General features: G+C 42.7%; 1 protein-coding gene and 1 non-coding gene across 3 annotated transcripts; one reads left to right on the top strand and one right to left on the bottom strand.

Moving 5' to 3' along the window:
- Positions 1-1,652: 1,652 nt before the first annotated feature.
- Positions 1,653-21,625, top strand: Nup54 (nucleoporin 54). Of its 2 annotated transcripts, XM_052735375.1 has the most exons (13): positions 1,653-1,828; positions 2,436-2,597; positions 5,433-5,516; positions 5,596-5,745; positions 8,520-8,746; positions 11,324-11,511; positions 12,450-12,646; positions 14,040-14,094; positions 14,478-14,571; positions 17,264-17,371; positions 19,059-19,178; positions 19,466-19,576; positions 20,838-21,625. In XM_052735375.1, the coding sequence occupies exons 1-13, from the start codon at positions 1,762-1,764 to the stop codon at positions 20,964-20,966; spliced, it is 1,692 nt and encodes a 563-aa protein (XP_052591335.1). In that variant the 5' UTR covers positions 1,653-1,761; the 3' UTR covers positions 20,967-21,625. The 2 variants fall into 2 exon arrangements, with proteins under 2 accessions (XP_052591335.1, XP_052591336.1); XM_052735376.1 differs by lacking the exon at positions 2,436-2,597.
- Positions 6,550-6,689, bottom strand: LOC128109188 (small Cajal body-specific RNA 4). Its single transcript, XR_008217728.1, has one exon. It is a non-coding gene; the product is annotated as a small Cajal body-specific RNA 4 (non-coding RNA).
- Positions 21,626-21,729: the final 104 nt, after the last annotated feature.

Genomic DNA, 21,729 nt, shown 5'->3' with positions numbered 1-21,729 from the left:
ATTCTTTGGTCTAAAACCTCTTCAAAGATTTTCTTATCGCTCCCAGGGAAGAATATGAAATCCTGACCATCATCTACAGGGAAACAAAATGTAATGGTAGTTTTTCAAAACTGGGGCTTGGGAGACAGCTCAGGCAGTCCAGTGCTGGCTGTGCAAGCTTGAGGGTGGAAGCTCAACCTTCAGGTCCAGATTTAAAGCCAAGCCTAGCACTAGCACAGTGGTAGTCCCCTATAACCTGGCCCTGGGCATGCAGAGTCACAAGTCCCCTGGGGATTGTTGGCCTGCCACTCTTGCCAAATCGATGAACTCTAGATTCAGTGAGAGATCTCGTCTCAAAAAACAAGAGTAAATTAGGAGGACACCCACGTCAATCTCTGGTGTCCACACATATGTGCACATATGTATACATGCACTCTCCCAACATACATGCACACCCCCACACACGCATATACACACACACACACACACACACACACACACACACACACACACACGAAAATAAATTGGGGAAAAGAGGTTCCTCACAAAAAGTAAAACTAGATGTACCACGAGACTCAGTTTATATATAAACTAGATGTTTATACCCATCAATGTCTACTGTGGCACTAGTCACAATAGTTAACAAACCCAACTGCCCAACAACGGAGGGATGCGTACACAAAGGAATTTTCAACCACAAGGAATAAAAGTTAAGTCATTTAAACAAAAATGAGATGACTGGAGATAATCGTATTAAATAAATTAAGCCAGTCACAAAAGGACAAATGTTTTCTCTCATTTATGACTCCTAAGTTTAAATATATACATAAAATCATATATTTAATAAAACTGCTAGGGGGACAAAGGAAACTAATGGGAGGGGTGGGGGTAAGAAAAACTTAGGGTGTAGAAATATATGTTCAAAATACGATGTATACTTGTATGAAAATGCCCTGGTGTAACACAGTACCGTGCACAACACACATTTTTAGAAGAAAAAAAAGGATCCGAACCAAGTCGAGAAAATCTTGTTCCAAACTAGATTCCAGGACGCACCGGCGACATGAACTTTGGGGATAATTCCATCTCAAGACGGTGCAAATTAGTCAATAACAGAATCTTCTCTGTGGGGCTGAGAATTAAATATTCCCGAGAAATGCGACGCAGGGCACAGACGTGGGCAGTTAGAGGGCTCATTGGCTTCATTGGGGTCAGCCCTCCCTCTCGTTCAATGGCGATGGTGGCAAACTGAAAATACAGCCGGGGATTAAGTTTAAACTATGCAAAAACGCGGAGTGGAGTGCGTGCCACAGAGTAACCACACGTGTGACTGCTAGCCCCATCACCTGCCCATCACTCCGAAAAGCCTCTTTCCCAGCAGCTTCATCTACCCCAGCCTCACGTCCTCCGGGAAGCGCCACTCCTCGGTGGCCAGGGTCGCACCGTCACACCCTAGTGCAAGCAGCGGGTCCCCTCGCTAAGACGGCTTCTCAGAGCCGGCAGGAGACCCTCCACGCCCAGTTGCCCCTCATCTCCGCTTTGTTGTGACGCCCCACGCCACGTGAAGCCGCCACACACCCCCGGAAGTGAGCGGGACGAGAGGCGTTCCCGTTCTACCCCTCCCACTCCAGCCTTGGCTGGTTCCTACACCTCCTCCGCTTAGGCCAGACAGGAGGCGGAACTAATGGTCCGGGCCGACGTTTCCCGGCCGGACGGAAGAGCGGTGAGCACTGAGCGTCGCGCCGCGGGAGCCCGGGCCAACCTCAGCGCTGCTCCCGCGACATGGCTTTCAATTTTGGGGCTCCTTCGGGCACCTCTGGCACCTCTGCAGCTACCGCGGCACCCGCGGGTGAGTCAGCCCCTGGGCCTTCTTCCTCCGGGGAACGGAAGCCTTGGGCCCGCCCCTCTCGGTCCGATCCCCTCCGGCTGGGGATCCCGGCTTGCCCTGGCACGCGGGACACCTCGGGGGGCATTTGGAAAGGGCGGGCGACGGCGGGAGGGCCGCGGGCTGCTCAGGCTCGCCCTGGGGCTCGCACGGCGCGTGCATCCCGCGTGGCCCGGCCGCCGCGTCGCTTCCCGCCACCGGGGACTCCGCCCGGGAGAGGCCGGAGGCTACGCCCCTCTCCCTTCCCCGGGACCCCGCGACCCCTCGTCCGCCTCGGTCTCCCGGCCCAGAGGGCTAAGGCTGGAGCCAGGCTACCCGCAGCTCCCTCCGTCCCCTCCCCAGGCCGGGGTGGGGTGGGGTGGGTGCTCGACCCCGGCCCCTCGTGCCCTTAGCTCCTCTCCCTGTCCCCACCTCCTCCGCTTTCTTAACCGGTTCCGGCGCCCGTCAGGTTTATTCACGCTGTGAAACCTCTTGCTGATTCTTGTAATTTCTTATCTTGCTTTCTTTTCCTTTTCTCTTCCCCTCCTCTCACCTTTTCAAATTTTTGTTTCTCTGCCTCCATGTCTATCAGGATTTGGTGGGCTTGAGACTGCCAACTCCACCGCCACTGGGTTTAATTTTGGGGGTTTCGGATTAACTGCTAACCCTGCAGTGAACTTTAATATTGGGAATTTCGGTGTTTCTACCACCTCGGCGACTCCGTTCAATTTTGGTAACAGTCTGACGAGTGCAGGTAGATACTGCGGGTCATGTGTGTGACGAGGGTCGGGGGCTGGAGTCCAAGAATGTTCCGATGTTCCTAGAGTTTGGGGGGGGGGGGGGGGGGGGGGAGAATGACACTTGTCTAATAACGAAAGGGATTCGTTTCCTGAGGTCAAATTAAGTGTATATCAAGTTTTGATTGTCTTAAAAGATGGGGTTTTTTGGAAAGCCTGGAGAGTTAGAATACTCATTTGTTGGGTTTGCATTTAATCATACAGAGTACAGCTTCAAAATGATAAGAATTTGGAATGGAATTTTAAATAGAACGTTTTTTCAAATTATTAGCTGTAGTATAAGCTCAGCGTTCCCCTGGGATTCTTGGACTCCTGCAGTCATTTTTCATTTTTTATACATATTTCATCGAGATTTCATCTTATTGTCCTTGTGTTTCCAAGAGAAACAAGTCTTATACGAACAGCGGTGACCTGTCTTGGTTTTCAGTCTGTATGACAATGTTTTTCTTCCATCAACTTCCACACGTTAGTATGTATTTCTGTGAGAGATGTAATTGTAGACTCTCCAATCCTTTGCTGCATTTTTGGAAAATTCTCGATGAGCAGTTTAATTTACCAGATGACATTGAGTTCTAAAAAGTAGGCTAGACATCTTTGCATTCAAGAAGAGAATTACAAGGGTTTTTTTTTTTAATCTGCAGTTTGTTTGAAGATCATTAAATTTTTTCAGAACACAAATACAATGGATGTGTATGTCCCAATTTAAAATAGGCTTCTGTGAGCTCAACATAAAATGACCCTTGGAGAAATCTTGACCCTCAGCTGCTCGTATATGAATTTATCGTCCATAGTCTATGTTATACCACTTCTGCCCATGCCAATTATATGCATCTGGTAAACATTACATCCTGGACTTACTTGGAAAGTCAGGTCTTTTGTCCATTCACTTGGTTATGCATTGTTTATGAAGCCTTATTCTTAAGTCACCTTATTCTCTGAGTTGAAAATAATGTGAAATATACTCAAAAATTCCAAAGGTAAAGTGACTCGTTAAGAAGTGTTTACGTATCCCTGCCCTTGGTGTATTTGCTTTTCCTACTTTGCTTAAAATTGGCACTGGGCAAAATAAACCTTATTTTGAAATTTATGTTTCAGAATAAAGCAAACCACATAGTTCCACAGCAACAAATAAACCTGTTCGTATTTGCTTGACTCCATGTCCATTGGAAGTTGTCACTGTTGAGTTTTGAGTTGTACGGATATGATTGTGTTTTGCTTGCTTTCAGATATGTTAATCAGCAGCCTCAGCAAAGAGCTTTAGAAATTACTGTTTTTTTTTTGTTTTTTTTTTTTTTTTTTGTATCCATGCAGGTCTACTATTACTAATAAAGCACTTTTGGTAATTTGAAACAAGATAAGATACTGACTAGTGTTTTTATTGTGTAGCCAATTCAGATAACATAGTTTTTCTTTGAAAGTAGGAAGTTAAAAGGGGACTAAAGACAGTACTTCTTATCTTAGGTGTTTCATCCAAATGTTTAGCTGGCAGTATCGCGGTAGAATCTATAAGTTACATGTGTGCAATACCTATGCACTAATTTTCCAAATCTACATTATAGACTAGAATTAGAGTACTTGCCTGCCTAGCATGTGCAAGGTCCTGGATTCAATACCCAGCACCACAAAAATGATTAAAACTATTTTTTTTGAGATGACTTTTCACTGTGTAGCTCATGCTCATTTAGAAGTTGTAATCCTGCATCAGCTTCTCTCTCAAAGGCTTTACAAGCAGGCACTACCGCGCCCATCCTATGTTACAATCTTGATGAGGCTATCTGATTACAAGGAATATACAAGGTTTGATTTAGAATCTCAGACAACCTGAAGTATAACTCAGCATTTATGGCTCAAATGTTTTCAGAGTCTTTGACAGCATATTTATAAATAGGTAACTACTACCAATACTCTTTAAAAATTGGGTTAGCATTTCATTCTATTCATATAGTGTTAGATATGTTAAGATTAACTTTGTTTCTAGACTTACTTAAAAATAAAATCTGTCAGAGTTGCCCCAGTGTGCTCCCGAGGCCCATGGTATCCTCGGCTACCTTTCCTGCCACTCCACTTTTTTTCCCTTTTCCTCCTTCAAGAAAGACATTCTTTCTTTACCGAGGTAAGCCTATCGGTGTGTTTCCTTTGAAAAGCTTCTTCACACAGACTGAAAAGAAATGTAAGCTAATGTACATGTACTTGATTCATGAAAATTAAGGTTGCAAGCTGGCAAAGCCATCCTCTGCAATAACATGCCTGGTGCTACTTTTTTTGTTTTTTTCTTTTTGTTTGTTTTTCCAGAGTCTCAAACTCACAGACATCTGCCTGCCTCTGCCTCTGCGTGCTGGGACTAAAGGTGTGCGCCACCACCTGACTCGGAGCTACTTTTTAAACAGAATTCACTTTGACCAGCTCCCCTGTCAGTAAACACCTAGTCTCATTAACTTGATTAGTCTAAATCATAGAGACACTTGAATTTGTAATAGCTAGTCTAAAGGCACATACATATCATTTTAGAGGTAGGACCAAAGTCTTAATGTATTTTTTTTCAATCATGTTACCCATTTAGTTAAAGGACTATGTATTGTATTGTGTTATTTCTATTTAAAATACTTCATCATTTGTTTCTTGCAGTGTATTAGTAATAGTGTAGAATTTTTTTAATGATGTTGAAAAAAGGGAAAATTTAGATTAGTATGTTCTTTGTATTTAGCAACTACTTACAAAAGCATTTGAAGATGAAACTCCCTCTATGTGCATACACAAAAGAACCTTTATGTTTTATCCTTTTTCTTAATTAGGTGGGTTTGGAGGCTTTGGAACAACCACTACAAGTACAGGCTCTGCATTCAGCTTTTCTGCCCCAACAAACACAGGCAGTACAGGTAAGAGGCTGTCTGAAGTCATCGGGAGCCGGTAAAAGTGCTGTTCTTAGCTTACGCAGCTCTGCTTTCTCATTGAAAGGCCTTCTCGGTGGCACTCAGAACAAAGGTTTTGGCTTCGGTACTGGTTTTGGCACAGCGACGGGAACTGGTACTGGTTTAGGTACTGGTTTGGGAACCGGCCTGGGATTTGGAGGATTTAATACGCAGCCGCAGCAGCAGCAGCAAACTAGTAAGTGGGATTTTTATTTATCTTGAGATGTAAAACTGTAGCAGTAACAGCCAGCACCATTGCTTCAGATGCAGATTGTCTGTTTTAAGGACTGTAAATAGGTTCCGAAGAATTCCAAAAGCTGCTTTTCATACTTACGCTTGATAGGAATTAGAGAAAAGCCTGATGGCATGATTAGAACTGTAAGGCCCTGTGTTTGAGGTCATTCCATTATAAGTTTTGTTGTTTCTAAAAGTAATACGTACAAATGGAGAAATCTATGTAAGGTGGTATAATTTATTATATTATACATAAGGGGCAGGCACACCCTTGACGTGTCAGGACAGACCCTGAGCAGACTCCTTCTAGGCACTGCTCCATTGGAAGAACTCTTGTCCCATCCTTTACAACCGGCTTCATCCTCTGTGGTTCTGTCGCTCACGTGTGTGAACGTAACTCTTCAGCTCTGCGTTCTTAGATCTCTGCAGACTTCCTTTCCTGTTACCGATTCCCGAAGAAATCCAGTCTTCTGTCCTTCAGAGGTTTTCAGTCGGTTCTTTACTGGTCATTCTTACCTAGTTTAACGTAGTGCTTGTCATCTGTATCTCAGTTGTTGAATGGGATCCAGGGGCTTATTTATATAGATAGATTGGTTGTTTTATTTGTCAAACTATCATAGGATAGCCTTTATCAAGAGGTGTAATGTCTAATTGTTTTTGGTAATCATTCCTTAGATCAGTTCATTTTTTATGGGTTCAGAAGTAATGTTGATCTCAATTCATCTGTAAAGAACTTCACCTCACTTCCTTGGTTCTGATCTTTTTTAAATGTTGGGTGATACAGTTAGCCCTGTGATTTTTTTCTTTCTTCCCCTCTCCAATAGGGCTTGTCTCTCCAACCCTTTTTTCCTGGGAGTGGATCAGCAAAGTATTGCTTCATCAGGCTCAGCCTTCTTGGTCCTCTGTTTTTTAAAAATTAGGCTGCCAAGCATTTAAACTTTATTTATTTACTTTGGTCCGCTGTGAGTCAAACATGGGCTCTCTGGAAGAGCAGCAGGCACTCTTAACTGTTGAGATCTGTCTGTCTTAGTTCTTTCACTCATTTACTGATTGGATTATTTGTTTGATTTTTATTTAATGTTATGAGGTTTTTTTGTATATTTTTAGATGTGATTCCTTTATTGGATCAATTGTCAAAGATTTTCTCCTATTTTGTAGGTTATCTTCACTCTTGTAATTATTATTTTTGCTATACAGAAGCTTCTCAATGTCACATAATCTCACTTGTCAATGTTTATGTGTATGTGTGTACATGCGTGTATATACATGTGGAGGTCAGAGGTCAACACTGGATGTCTTCCTCTGTCATTCTCTGTCTTATTTTTTTGAGATCAAGTCTCTCTCACTGGAGCTGGAATGTGCTGGTTTGGTTAGACCAACTGGTCAGCTAGTTCCTGGGATCCGTGCGCGGTCCGCCCCTTCCCCAGCACTGTGACCACTGGTGCGTGCTCTTCCTGCTTATCCCTCGGGTCCCTATGCTGCTATGGTAGCACTTACTCTGCAGCAGCCCCTCGGCCTTGTCTGCATCTGCCTTGAGGAGAGAGAGAAGACTGTTTACATTTATGTCCTTACTGACGTTAGTTACATGCTGGCTGAGCTCTGTTTGCTGAATGTTCAGTTGCTCTCGGGTCTCACTCATCGGTTCTAGCGAGGTCTGTCCAGTGCCCTGGGTCTTTGCTGTTCAGTTGCTCCCGAGTCTCACTCAATGGTTCTAGCGAGGTCTGTCCAGTGCCCTGGCTCTTTGCTGGCCACTGAGCATGCTCAACGCTTGCCTTAAGTGAGATCCGGTTGTCCTTGAACATAGTGTGTGTTTGCTTGTTTTTCTTTTCTTTCTCCTTTTCGAAAGACAGGGTCTCACTCTGTAGCCCAGGCTGACCTGGAATTCACTATGTAGCCCAGGCTGGCCACAAACTGCTGGCCTGTTTTTCAAGTGCTGGTATTAGAGCTATGAGCTACCACACATGATTGAACATACTGTGTTCTGTTTAACCCTCTCAGATATAAAACTTGAAGAGAAAATTTCCAGATTATTAAGGGTCTTAATTGCTATTTTAAAGGATTTGAATTTCATTTGTGGATTGTGGCACTATCGTTTTATTTTTATTTATTTATTTTGTTGTTTTGTCTCCCTCCTCCTTAGGCAGGGTTTTTCTGTGCAGCCCTGGCTGTCCTGGAACTCACTCTGTAGACCAGGCTGGCCTCAAACTCACAGGGGTTCGCCTGCCTCTGCCTCCCGAGTGCTGGGATTAAAGGCGTGGCCACCACTGCCGGCTTGTTTCACAGCTCTGCTGGTCTGAGGTGCTGTCGGCTGCGTCTCTGAAGCGTCTGCTCTCAGCAGTCTGGCCTTTTTCCTAACTACGCCATCCGTTTGAGTTATCTGGGGCATCTGTAGAGCTGTTTACTCAGATAACCGTGTCCTCTGCCCTGCACTCCAGAGGGTCCGTTACACTTGAGACCCTGACAGTATCTCAGGCGAGCTTCCCACAAGCTGTTGATCGTTTAGTGTGCCTTTTGGCTGTTTCCACTGTGGTCCTCTTTGACATCTCAGGCTTTGGACAGCTGACGCTCGCTTGCTTTTCCTCTCGGTTCTGTCCTGTCTTGGCTGCACACCCCCCCCATATGTAAGAAAATACAGAAATCAGTTCCTAAGGTGGACAGCTGGGGAGGGATTTGCTCACCATACCTGAATCTAAGTGTTCTGGCTTGTTTGTGTGTTGTTTTGTTTTCCTTGTTCAGCTCTGGGCGGGCTCTTCAGTCAGCCTGCACAAGCTCCCGCCCAGTCCAACCAGCTCATCAACACTGCCAGTGCTCTTTCTGCCCCGACGTTACTGGGAGATGAGAGAGATGCCATCTTGGCAAAGTGGAACCAGCTTCAGGCCTTCTGGGGAACAGGAAAAGGATATTTCAACAACAATATTCCTCCCGTGGAGTTTACACAGGAAAATCCCTTTTGCCGATTTAAGGTACCAGTTGTTTCTTTGGTCTTCATTTAAAGAGTGACTATAAGAGAGACAGTAACTTTCAGATGAAAATGACATTTAAAAGTGTTTTCATGGTTCCTTAGTATTTCTTGAGAATGGTGTGGTTACACTTTTTATTTTAAACAAAAACTGTAAAATTAAAGTGATGTTTGAAAAAGTGTTATGTGTCGTTCGGAGTGTGACCACACAGCCACCAGAGTAGGAGCGAGGAAGGTGTTGGCAGAAGAGGAACAGTGGCAAGCTGCCTGTGGTGATGCACACCTGATCCTCAGCTCGGGTGGACAGAGAGGGACCGGAAGTCAGGCCTCCTCAGCTGCTGAGCAAGGTGGAAGCCAGCCCCGGCTACAGTAGACCCTGTCTCAAAACAAACAAACAAACAACCCAGGGCCGGCAGCTGACTCAGTGGAGGAAGGTGCTTGCCACCGAGCTGATGACCTGAGTTTGACACTCTTCCCCAGAGCACATGGCAGGAGACTGACCTCCCTGTGTGTGCCAGGGCATGCCCCCTTCAGTAAATGAAAACGAACAGAAACCAAAAGAAGGCATGGTCTGCCCGTCACTTTAAAGGTACTGGACTTGTAAGGGTTGTGTCCCTTAGTGGTCAGGGAAGTGCCTCCCAGCCAGTGCAGGGGATTCTCCTTGGCATGTAGAACCCCGTTACTCTTAGAGTTGGATGCCAAAGGCAAGAGAAGAATGCGGGCTGCTTGCTTGGCCCCGTTCCATTGTCTGTAACAACCGTCTCACTGAAATTGGACTCCAGGTGGTCTGCGCTTTAGACAGTGGAGTGTCTCCTTGACTGTTTATTTCCTTCTTTGTTTTTGCTTTTTGTATATGTGTGGTCTCTCCCCCCCCCCCCCCCTTTTTTTTTCCTTTCCAGAAGAGGGGCTTGTGCAGTGATAGTCCAGGCTGACCTTGAACTCATTATGTAGTAACCACGGTTGGCCTCAAACTCATGATCTGTGGGAGGCCAGCTGGGAGACCGCCTCCCACATTTTACCCCAGGGTACTTTTGAGAAAGGGATAAGAAATTTAGATAGAAGGACAGAGGGGAGAGAAACGGATAGAACACAGGATGGCCTCTGGAGGACCTGGATCCTGATCCACCAGCCCCTTCTGTCTCTTTTTTAGAGGAACGCCAAGGGATGGAGCAAAAGACCCCCCCCCCCAGCTCAGCCCAGTGCAGACCCTTCCAATCACCTAGAAACCATGCACATGGTCCAGCAATCCTCTAATACAGATCTGCCGGATAAAGCAAGTCAGATCTCACTAGGAACCTTTGTGGACCTCCATAATGATCCTCCTGCCTCAGCCTCTTGAGTATTGAGATGGTAGGGCTACACCACCACACCCAGCTGGCAGTGTGTTTTCCACATAACAAATCAATATATTACAATCAAGTTTATACTTCATCCTGCCTTTTTTTTGGGGGGGAGGGGTGATGCTTGGGAATCAAACCCAGAACCTCATGTATGCTAGTCACGTGTATGCTGAACTTCTCTCCAGCACCTCAGGACCAGAGAAGTAGTGTAGATGTTAGACTTTTCAGATTTTTGGAGTATTTATATACATAATGACATACCTTGGGGAACTCTTCTAAACAGGAAATTAATTTATGTAGCTTTAGCTTGTACATATAGCATAAAGGCAATTTTATACAATATTTTTAGTATGTTTGTGTGCTGCGACCCATCATACAAGGTCAGCTGTAGAGTTTTTGACTTGGGACATCATTGGCACCAGAAAGTTTCAGAATTTGGGGCACTTTGTGGTTTACTTTTGCACACGAGGGTTATTTAATTTCTGTGTCATCTGAGTGCATTAGTTGAAATTTTTAATATTGTTTAGCAATAAGATACGCAATAGTAAACACAGGTAGAAGTAGCAGTTTAAGTGTTTTAACTTTTCTTTAAAAAGTTGCTATATAATGTACATAGTAAAATGTATAAATGTACACATGAATGAACTTAAATACTTTTATTAAAGTTGCATGTAAGTGGTAACAAAGGACAAAATATTCCTAGATGTAAGCTGTTTTTAGCAATGTGTAATTCCTTGTATTTAATATTATGTAGCCTAACTCTGACTCATTTAATAGTACACTAATAACTTGTTTCATAAAGTTTTATTATATGTAATCATAAACAATAGACATTCTTTATATCATTAGTATCTAGACAGTGTGATTGTACTTTAAACATAATTTATTTGTAAACTGTTTCTTTAAAATTAGTTCAACACTCCTGAGTCTGCTCTATAGTGAAGTAAGGACATGCAGTCCATTAATTCTGCAGTTAGGTTATGACATAGGAGTTGCTCCAGTGTATCAGAACCTCCGAAATGAATAACTACCGAAGTCTCTCAGAGGAAATTCTTCAGTTACTATGGTGGAGAGGAAACGGAAATTTCACTGCTTATGTTTAGGGGAATGAAGCTTATTTATAATATGTGATGTCCCACAGATTGGTTACCATTTCCATCATTTTAGCAGATACGAAGCTATCTATTAAACATTTGGTATAAAATCTGCATTGATTTTTGATCCTTTGGTTTATTTCACAGGCTGTAGGTTATAGTTGTATGCCCAATAATAAAGACGAAGACGGACTCGTGGTTTTAGTTTTCAACAAAAAAGAAGCCGATATTAGAAGCCAGCAACAGCAGCTGGTAGAATCCTTGCATAAGGTTTTGGGCGGAAACCAGACCCTTACTGTCAATGTGGAGGGCATTAAGACACTGCCAGATGATCAGTAAGTATACAGCGTGTGGCTTGTTCCCTTGTGGGTTTTGTTGCTGCTGAAACATAAATCTCAGTGGACTGTTTTCTCTAGTTGGTGATTAGTACGTATCTACAAAAATGTTGAAAAGTTTTTTCCTTTAGTTTGGATTTCCTATCAGATGCTAGCTTGTAGCTTGTAGATAACTTAGCATGTAGATTTCCATTCAGGAGCAGCAGGATGCATTGTGGCTGTACGCAGATTGAACGGAGCATTTTAATAACTGACTCCTTTTGCTTGTGTTGGATTTTGTTGCTGTTGTTTTTGGTGGGTTTGAGATGGTCTTGCTGTGTAGTGCTGGTTATCCAGAAATGCGTTCTGTAGCCCAGGCTAGCCCTTGGAGTGTTTGTTTCTCCTGCCTCTTCTACGTGCTGGAGTTAGAGAAGGGCAGTGCCGTGTCCAGCCCGGCCACTGCTCACTCATGGACATGTGACGGCTCTCGTCCTGTCCTTTCTCTTTTCTTCTCGTGGTGGGTACTTTGGATATTTAAGGTTGGATGGGTTATGTCATTGCTATTCTAGCAATATCCGGTGACTGACTCAGGTTGTACTTCTGGGGTCTTGTCTGCAGCCAGCAGCCCTTAAATTTTGGCAGAACCATGAGAGTAAATAGGGGCGGGGAACAGTAAGAGACATTTGATATAGAATATACTGCTGAGCAGATCTTCTCAAAAGATAAATTCTTATTTAGCCACCTCGTTTTGGTTTTTGTCATTAAAGTTGATTTACAAATGAGCCTAACATAGAGGTTTGCTTTCAAGATAAAAAAATTAAAAAAAAAAAAAAAGACTTCTTGTAAAAAACAAAAAACTGTTTCTGACAGCAGTCTTTTAAAACATCGTTGTGCTGTGTTTGTATTTGTGGCTGGGGGTCATGAAGTCGGTGTGTGATAAATCGGTTGTTTTCCTCTAGGACAGAAGTTGTCATTTATGTCGTTGAGCGGTCTCCAAATGGCACCTCGAGAAGGGTCCCAGCGACAACACTGTATGCCCACTTTGAGCAAGCCAACATTAAGACACAGCTGCAGCAGCTCGGGGTGACGCTTTCTATGACCAGAACGGAACTGTCCCCTGCGCAGATCAAACAGCTCTTGCAGAACCCTCCTGCTGGTAGGTGCTGGGGTTTGTCACACATCTGCTTATTTGGAAGGTGTTCTTGAATATTGTCTTTTAGTCAGTTGTAAATCTAAATTATACAGCTAATACATTTATTAGAAATTTGGGGAGGTAATAAAAATAATTCATAATCCATCTGCTTGTAGATAATTCACTTGAAATGTTTGGGGGTTGTTTTAACTATTTAAGTAAAACTTAAATGTTTGCACTTAAAAAAAAAAAAGTCTAAGCCAGGCGGCAGTGGCGCATGCCTTTAATCCCAGCACTCAGGAGGCAGAGCCAGGCGGATCTCCATGAGTTCAAGGCCAGCCTGGTCTACAGAGCAAGATCAGGACAGGCACCGAAACTACACGAAGAAACCCTATCTCGGGGGAAAAAAGTCTATATATCCTAATGAAGGAGCCTGATAATTCTAGCTTGTCTCCCTTCCCTAGAGGTAACTGTTAATAGCACTGGACCCCACTGATCCTGTGCCTGTGGTTTGAAATGTAGGCATATGTGCATGTAGTAGAAAAAGGGTTCTGCATCGTACATTGCTGCAGCCTGCCTTTACACTTACAGGGTTTCTTAGCATGTCTCACGTTCATTCTTGAAGATGAACTTTGTTCTGTTTAGACACTCTATAGTATTCTATAGATATACCTTACTTTACTTAATTCAGTATTGTTTCTGTGCATTCACCATTCCAAACTAAGCAGCAGCTAATATCTGTAGAAATGTATCTTAGAACACATGTGTATATAGTTTTTTAGAATAAGCTCTCTGGTACCTGGACTCTCAGCCTTTGGGAGATGGAATGCAGAAGATCATGAGTTTGAGGCCATAACCTGGACTGCATAGTAAATTAGAAGGCAGCCAAGGCAACACAGTGGCACCCATGCTCTCCTCCACACCAGGAAGTCCACTAGAGTACAGTTCTGACAAGGAGGCTTGAATCACTGGGTTATGCGTGTTAGGTGTACTGGCAAAGTGCCTGTCAAGGAACTTTCTGCCAATTATATTTGCAGTTGTAATGTATTGTCTCCCCTACCTGCTGTAGCAGGAAGTTAAAGAATTACTAGTTAGTCTGTATTTCCCTGATGAGCAGGTTGAGTATCTTTTCATACTTGAGAATCGCCTTGTTATGTCTTTGCTCATTTCCTGTTCAGTTCATTACGCTCTTTGTTATGTGGGCTCTTCTGTGTTCTAGAGGTAGATGTGTTAACCTGTCTGTTGCAGATACTTCCTTTCAATCTATATTTATAAAATTAGTTTTGCAATGATCATTTTTTAAAAGTAATTCCTCATTATGGCTTCTGAACTCAGTGTCTAGTTTTAAGAAAACGTTTCCCATACAAATATAAACACAGAAAATCATGTTTTAAAAGAATATCTTTGTTTGTGGTAGGTGTTGATCCTATTATTTGGGAACAAGCCAAGGTGGATAACCCCGATTCTGAAAAGTAAGTGTTTCACCATCTTACTTTATACACAAACTGACACTTAGCAGAAAGGAGGAGGCAGACAAATGCAGACTCTCAGTTGTATTCTCACGTTTGAAGAGTTAGTTTCATTGCTTTTTAAAACAGTTCTACCATGGTAAGGCAGCAGGATGAGGTGAAACTAGGAAGGATTCCTAGTCAGCTATTACATTTTCATTTATAATGAAAGTTTTAACTGAACTATATTTCCTCATTGGTAAAATAGGGAGGTTGAAAACAGCGTGGTAACTGTTGATCTCAATGCTGTGGATTTAGAAATTCATTGTAAAATTGCATGAGGTCTATAATGAGCTATGTCTTGTTGGCTTTAGTAATAGGTTCTGAAAAGTGGCCTTGCATTTTAGGTTAATTCCTGTACCGATGGTGGGTTTCAAAGAACTGCTTCGAAGACTGAAGGTTCAAGACCAGATGACTAAGCAGCACCAGACCAGATTAGATGTAAGCATTCCGTTTGCGTTCTCTGTCCTGACAGTGGGAAGTCCAGATGTCTTTACCATCTCTGCTAGCTTTTCTGATGGGGAGCTGGTGTGCCGGAGATCAACAGTGACAGCTTCATGCACCTGCTGTCTTTATGGTAGTAGCCCCTGCACATACACTTTTTTTCTTTAATTTTATGTGTATGACTGTGTATACATGGTCTATACACCACAGATTGTGCAGTACGCTTGGAAGCCGGAAGAGGGCGTCAGATCCCCTGGAACTGGAATTACAGACTGATGTGAACGTGGAATTGAACCTGGGTCCTCTGGAAGAGCAGCCAGTGCTCTGAACATCTGAACCAACTCTCTAGCCCCATAAATTGGATTTGACATATTTTATGAGTTTAGATTCATCTAAAGTCATCTCTTTTTTTTTCCTTTTTTTGTTTCTTTCTTTTTTTTAATTCAAGGATTTAGCAAGCCCAATTCTGATTAACTTCTAAAATCAAACAAGATCTGGGTGTTCTGACTATGGATTTACCTCCATGTTCTCTTATATGCAATTCCAATTTCATTAGACAGAGGAGCGAGCTCACTGTTTATAGCGTGGTCCCTCTAACTGTTGGCCAGTTCTGTGAATGTAGTTCTCCTCCACTGATCCAGCATTTCTGTGTGTGTAGCCACTGTGTCCCGGAAAAGCCCTACAAATATTTACATGTAATTATTTTTCCTTTTCAGTGTTTCTTTGTCCAGAAATTCCGGCATGATTACTCTTGTGGCCTAATTTCCAGACCCTTTATTATGTTAGCCTGGACACAATGAGTTCATGAGTCAGGTCTGGAGAGATGGCTGCTCTTCCAGAGGACCTGGGTTCAATTCCCAGCACCCACATGACAGCTCACAACTGTCTGTAACTCCAGCTCCAGGGAATCCCACACCCTCACACAGACATACATGCAGGCAAAACACCAATGTACATAAAATAAAAATAAATAATTTTAAAAAATGAATTGTTAGCTTCAAACTCATTATGTAGCCAAGGATGACCTTGAACTTCTGATTCCCCTGCCTCTGCCTCCCAAGTACTGAGATTGCTGGTGTGTGCACATCACTACACCTGGTGAGAATTGACTCCTAATATTAAATCATTTTATCCTTGACTATGGCACAGCCTTTACCATTAGGCCCGTCTCTGTCCTTTAAACTAGTTTTTAGATATTCTCTTCAAAAATCTTAGACATCCTTTTTTGGCTGATTACCAAATTTTTAATAAATTTGTATGATGAACACAACCACCCAATTTTGTCCTTTGACCCTTCATAATGTCCTGGTGTTTCACTAAAAGTAATGGAGGCCACACCTGGTGGTACCGGCCTGTAATCGAAGCTGCTTGGGAGGTTGAGGCAGGAGGATCTCAAGTTCAAGACCACATTGGCTGCAGAGTGAATTCAAGGCCCACCTGTCTGGGCAGTGTAGTGAGGTCTTGTCTCAAAGTAAAATGTGGAAAGGGGGCTGATGGCTGTAGCTTAGTGGTAGTGTCCCATATGCTAGGCCTTCGGTTCAGTTCACCCCAAACAAAGGTGACCCACATAGGTGGGCGCAGTAAAATAGCCTATACAACAGTTTTGTCCTCTTTAACACTCAGTGGCGTAGAAATGAATTATGATAGGGTTGGAATGCTTCAATGTAATGGAGAGAATGTAATATGTTTTTGGCTGGGTGGTAGTGCTGTTGTTAAAGTGCTGAGCATTATGACCTGATTTAAGTCCTCAGAGCCCATATGAAAAAACCCAGGCATGATAATGCTGCTAGGCAGGCAGAGACAGGCAGATCTCTGAAGCTTACTGCCCAGCCAGCTCAGCTTCCTGGACAAATTCCAGGTCACTGAGAGACCCTCCATCTCTGAGGACACCTGAGGTTGTCCTCTGGCTTCCATACAAGCATATGCATTGTACTCTCAGAACACAACCGTGTGCACACATATGAAGCCCACCCTGTTAAGATTAAGATAGCCTAGGGCAGACAGAAAACATCACTAGCCAGAGGATACAAGGAAATGTATTCACTTTTAGGATTTCTATCATTCCTTTTTCTCTCTGCTCGGATTACCCTAGCCAGGTATTCTGTACCAGGATATGGAGTCTACTGGTCTTCCCAGCTCTACCAACTCAGACTGGTCATCTGTGAACCCTAAGCCCAACAGTGTTCATAGATCTTAACTTTTTCCATTCAGGCCTGGTTATTGGATCTATTCTGATGTACTATTTAAAATTCCTTACTTCTGAAAAGTTACTGTTTTCCCTGTGTGTTGCCTCATTACTAAATATCTTAAAGCTGTAAAGAAATCTTGGAATAGATATGTAAAGAAGGAAACAAAATACAGAATTATGAGGCTGGATAATGGCTCAGCAGTTAAAAGCTTGTACTGCCTCAAAGGGCCTAAGTTGGGTTCCAGATACCCATATCAAGCAGCTCAGAGCCGCCTGTAACTAACTCCACCTCTAGGGGATCCAGTACCCTCTCTGGACTCTGGTGCACCTACACAGACATGACATACACACATATACAAAGAAAAGGAAATGTAGAAATAATAAAATTAAAGATAATGTTTTGAGAGGTTATCCGAGAATCAGGCTTGTCCATGTAGGTGGACCTGTTAAACAGCTGCTATGTCCTACTGGATTTATCCTCAGAAACATTTCTTTCAACAGATCATATCTGAAGATATTAGTGAACTACAAAAGAATCAAACTACAACTATGGCCAAAATAGCACAATACAAGCGAAAACTCATGGATCTCTCCCACAGAACCTTACAGGTAATAATTTGGAATTCCCTCAATGTTTAGACGGGGTTATATGTGAAATGTATGCCAAATCAGGAAGTGATTTTAAATAGGAAGAAGACCCAAAAGTCGGAGGATCCTCTAGGGTGGGAGATAAGAGTAAAAATAGTATAAAGTTCATCTTAGTGACAGGTGACAGAAACAGTTTGGGTACAAGGGAAGGTATAAAATCGATGACTCCTGGTTCCATAAAGCGGAAAACATTTTTGAGTGCAGGAAAAGGAATGTGGCCGTGTAGTAATGATTAAAACCAATTCCCAGTTTAACAGACGGAACGGAACAGCAACAAAAGGTGAAACCATAAATCCTCATAAAAACAAGTGCTGCGTACCAGATTCGATGGGACACGAGCAAAAGCCTGCGTCAAAAACACCAGTTAAAATAGGAGCTCACTGTTAGATTTTAGAGATACTGAAGTAAGCTTGAAACCTGTAAGAGAGAGAGCTGAGGAACCAGCAATACGTTCAGAATAACAGTGGACAGACCTGAAACAGAACAGAACCTTCTCAGAGGGAGAGAAACATCCAGAATCAGAGGGACAGTGCCACACACATAGACCTAAATAATAAAAGATGGTACACATTTCTCCTAGGGGAGATAGGTGATTTTCTAACAAATAAAAATTACCGAAGGTAAGGGCAGCCAAGTGAGGAAACTGGTACCCGCCCAGAAAGCAGAGGGAGAGTCACTCAAGTCCATGTGGAAAACCCCCAGTGTAGCTGATTTCATTGTTGAGTTCTGTCGAGCTAATAAAAGGCTAATTCTTGTGTTATTTTACATTGATGGCTTCCTTTTTTCCTTTTTGAACAATTTCATTGGGATATAATTCATATACCATACACTTACCTCACTTAAAGGATATACCATCTGTGAGTGAGTAGTCTGTTTTCAGTGTTTACAGTCCCATGCAGCCATTCCAGTGATGAGTTTTAGGATATTTTTATCATGCTACAGAGAATGTCCATGCCTCTCAGTGAGTGGGAGCCACTCACCCATTTAGGCCACAGCTACTCCTGCTGGGCAGCCTTTTGCCAGTGCTTGACTGCCCGTATAGCTCAGAGAGTGGCGAGATGCTCACCTGACCAGGAGGTTGGAGGCTACAGTGGACTGACCAAATCTGGATGTTGTGGTGCATGCCTGTAATCCTGCCCTTTGGATAGGACAGTGGATGAGTAGTTAAGGTTATGCACAAGTCAAGTTTAAGGCCACCCTGGGCTACATGAGCCCTGTCTCAAAACACAGAAATGATTTTTATTTTTTTCTATAGTCTTTGAGTTCAAAAATGGTAAATTTACAAACAGCATTGATTTTAGCAGTGTTACAATTTATACAAAGATATTTTCTTTAATAAGAAAATCTAATTGGAATGTAGGCAGCTGTCCTAAAACACTTCAGAGTAAGCGTAAAACACTTGTTTGTTTGTTTAATGTTTGGGTTTTTACTGTCTGAGGCAGGGTCTCAGCTCTGCAGCCTAGGCTGCCCTGGAACTCTCCTGTTCCTCAGGCCAGCCTCAGACTTGTCCTCATGCCTTACTTAGCCTCCCAAGTGCTAGCATTTCAAAGCACCCCTATATTAGTTCTTAGCCAGTTTTTTATCAGCAAGTCCATAATCGATTTTAAAGAGCATTCTACTAGCTCGTTTGATATCTTGTCTTTTATAGGTTCTAATCAAACAGGAAATCCAAAGGAAGAGTGGCTATGCCATCCAGGCTGATGAAGAACAGTTGCGGGTCCAGCTAGATACTATCCAGGGTGAACTCAATGCACCTACTCAGTTCAAAGTAAGCACTTGGAAGTCGATCCAGCTAGAGGTTGTTTGAGGTGATCTAAACAGAGTTGAGTAGCCATCACAGAGGAACGTGGAGCATTGTGTGTCTTAAGCATTTGTTCACACTAATTAAAACTTCCTAAAATAAATGCTCAGTCATGGTACTTTTGGCTTGCATTAGTGCTTCACATCAAAGACCTGGGAGTTGTAACTAATGGTTTTGAAGCTATCTTTTCAAAAACAGCCATCGTCTTTAGGAGTAGCTGTGATTGTTAACGCTTGTTTCTGACTCATCTTTAGGGTCGCCTAAATGAACTGATGTCCCAGATCAGGATGCAGAATCATTTTGGAGCTGTGAAATCTGAAGAAAGATATTACATAGATGCAGACCTCTTAAGAGAAATCAAGCAGGTAAGTGTCAGCTCACAGCTTCATAGCCATCAGGGTGGGTGCTGGTCAACAGCAGAAATACTCATCCATTGGAATGTGGAGAAATTGTAACCTTCAGGCACATTTAAGTAATATAAAATTTAAAAAAAAATTGCTTCCTCAAAAAATTAAAAGTAGGCTGGCAATGGTGGCGCACACCTTTAATCCCAGCACTTGGGAGGCAGTGGCAGGTGGATCTCTGTGAATTTGAGAACACCCTGGTCTACAGAGCAAGTTCAGGACAGCCACGGATACACAAACCCTGTCTCGGAAAAAAAAAAACAAAAAACAAAATTAAAAGTAGAATTACCGTATCATCTGGCAGTTCTGTTTATTTTTGAAAGACAAGGTCTCACTATGTAACCCTGGTTGGTCTTGAACTCAGAGATCTGACTGCCCTGCCACTTGAGTGCTGAGATTCAAGGTGTGTGCCACCATGCCCAACCAGCTCTATCTCTGGATATATACACCCCAGGAAGTTGAAGGCAGCAATCTGCACAGACACTTACACACCTGTGTGCACACACATATAGTAGAGTATTACTCCCTCCTAAAGAGGAGGAAATTCTGACACATGCAACAACATGGATAGATCTTGAAATATGTGGTCATACAAGGACAAGTATTGTATGATTGCCCTTCTGTGAAGCAGTGACCAATGATGTGCATGTACACAACATCCTTCACACTGAAAATGGTCCATGTATTGTTATGCCACAGCAAAGAGCCAAATATCTATGTAATAGAAGTGCCAAAGGGTAGACAGCTGCAGAACTCAGGTCACTGGGAAGGTAAATCTCAGGCTTCCTCCAAATCCTCTCAGCTGCGTTTTATAACAGTCTAGATGGTCGGTATGTGTGTGAAATTGAGAAGCTGGGACTAGGGATTTGGCTCAGCTGGTAGAGAGAGTGCTTGCCTACTGTGCATGGAACTGTGGGTTCAGTCCCCAGCACCACAGACACACACTGTGGTAGTGCACACCCACAGTCCCAGCATTCGGGAGGCAGGAGCACTGGTTCAAGGCTCTGTCTGTAAAAATACAGACGACACATTTTAAAGATACTGTCGATGCATACTTGTCTGGTCTACCTGGTTTTAGAGTGATCTTGTGCTGATGATCACTGTCCCACTGTGCATGCTGCTTGTGTTTAGTCACTAAGAGCTGTATTGTGAGTACTTTGTGAGTAACCTTCAGTTTAACAGAACAGTACACTCATCTTATATTTTCTTTAATTCATTCTAGCATTTGAAACAACAACAGGAAGGCCTCAGCCACTTGATCAGCATCATAAAAGATGACCTAGAAGACATAAAACTGGTAGAACATGGATTGAGTGAAACCATCCACAGCAGAGGTGGTGTCTTTAGCTGACCATTGACAGACTTGTTCAGAGGTTCAGCAAGTGCATCTTGTCCATCAGCCCTTCCTTATGATGACCACATGGACGGGAAAAAGAATCCTTTTCCTCACTGGGATGTTTGAGGTTCTTGAGAAATTACTGTACATTAAATCGGAAATGGACACCACAAAGCTCTTCAAAGGGAATCTTTGAAAAATTTATATCTAAAAGCTATATTTACTTTAAAAAAAAGTACACAGTTACCCAAAGTGTCTGCACTGTTTGTACATTTTACAACAGCATTAGGCGTAGTCACAGTGTTTTCTGGTTAGTCTCCATTCTCTTTCCATAGCACAGAATGAAACATGGCTGCTTCCTACCTAACAAAGTAACTGTAATTACGTGGCTGTTGGAGACTATGCTCCGGAGTGTAAATGCATTTCAGCTTCTATAGCTGTGAAATCATCGGTGGAGAGTAAAGAGAATCCCAAGTATTTCATGATTTGTGTGGTTTTCCTTTTGTTCTATGAAGACTTGAAGATATATTTTTATATTATTTTACTTATTTGGAACTTACAGAACATACCTAACCAATTAGGATTTAACAAAATCACCGTTTTTGCAAACTTTTTTTTAACTTTTTATTTCTAAAAATGAAATCTTTAAAATAAATTATTAATTTGCAATTTCATGTAGTGTCTGTCCTGTGGTGTTTTGTTTAAGGACTTGTCAGTGCTGACATTTTGGCTAGAGTATAATAAATGAAATCATCTAGGATGAAGAGTTCCCTCTTAT

This window comes from Peromyscus californicus, unplaced genomic scaffold, assembly GCF_007827085.1.
Source record: "Peromyscus californicus insignis strain IS unplaced genomic scaffold, ASM782708v3 Scaffold_13__1_contigs__length_99412109, whole genome shotgun sequence".
Lineage (NCBI taxonomy): Eukaryota > Metazoa > Chordata > Mammalia > Rodentia > Cricetidae > Peromyscus > Peromyscus californicus.
The sequence above is the reverse complement of the archived record's forward strand: the minus strand, read 5'-3'. Positions and strand labels throughout refer to the sequence as shown.

Coding starts and splice junctions, on each gene's coding strand:
- Nup54 (XM_052735375.1), top strand. CDS start 1,762: ATGGCTTTCAATTTTGGGGCTCCTTCGGGCACCTCTGGCACCTCTGCA. Junction 5,746..8,519: donor GCAGCAGCAGCAGCAAACTA/GTAAGTGGGATT, acceptor TTCCTTGTTCAG/CTCTGGGCGGGCTCTTCAGT. Junction 19,179..19,465: donor ATGCACCTACTCAGTTCAAA/GTAAGCACTTGG, acceptor ACTCATCTTTAG/GGTCGCCTAAATGAACTGAT.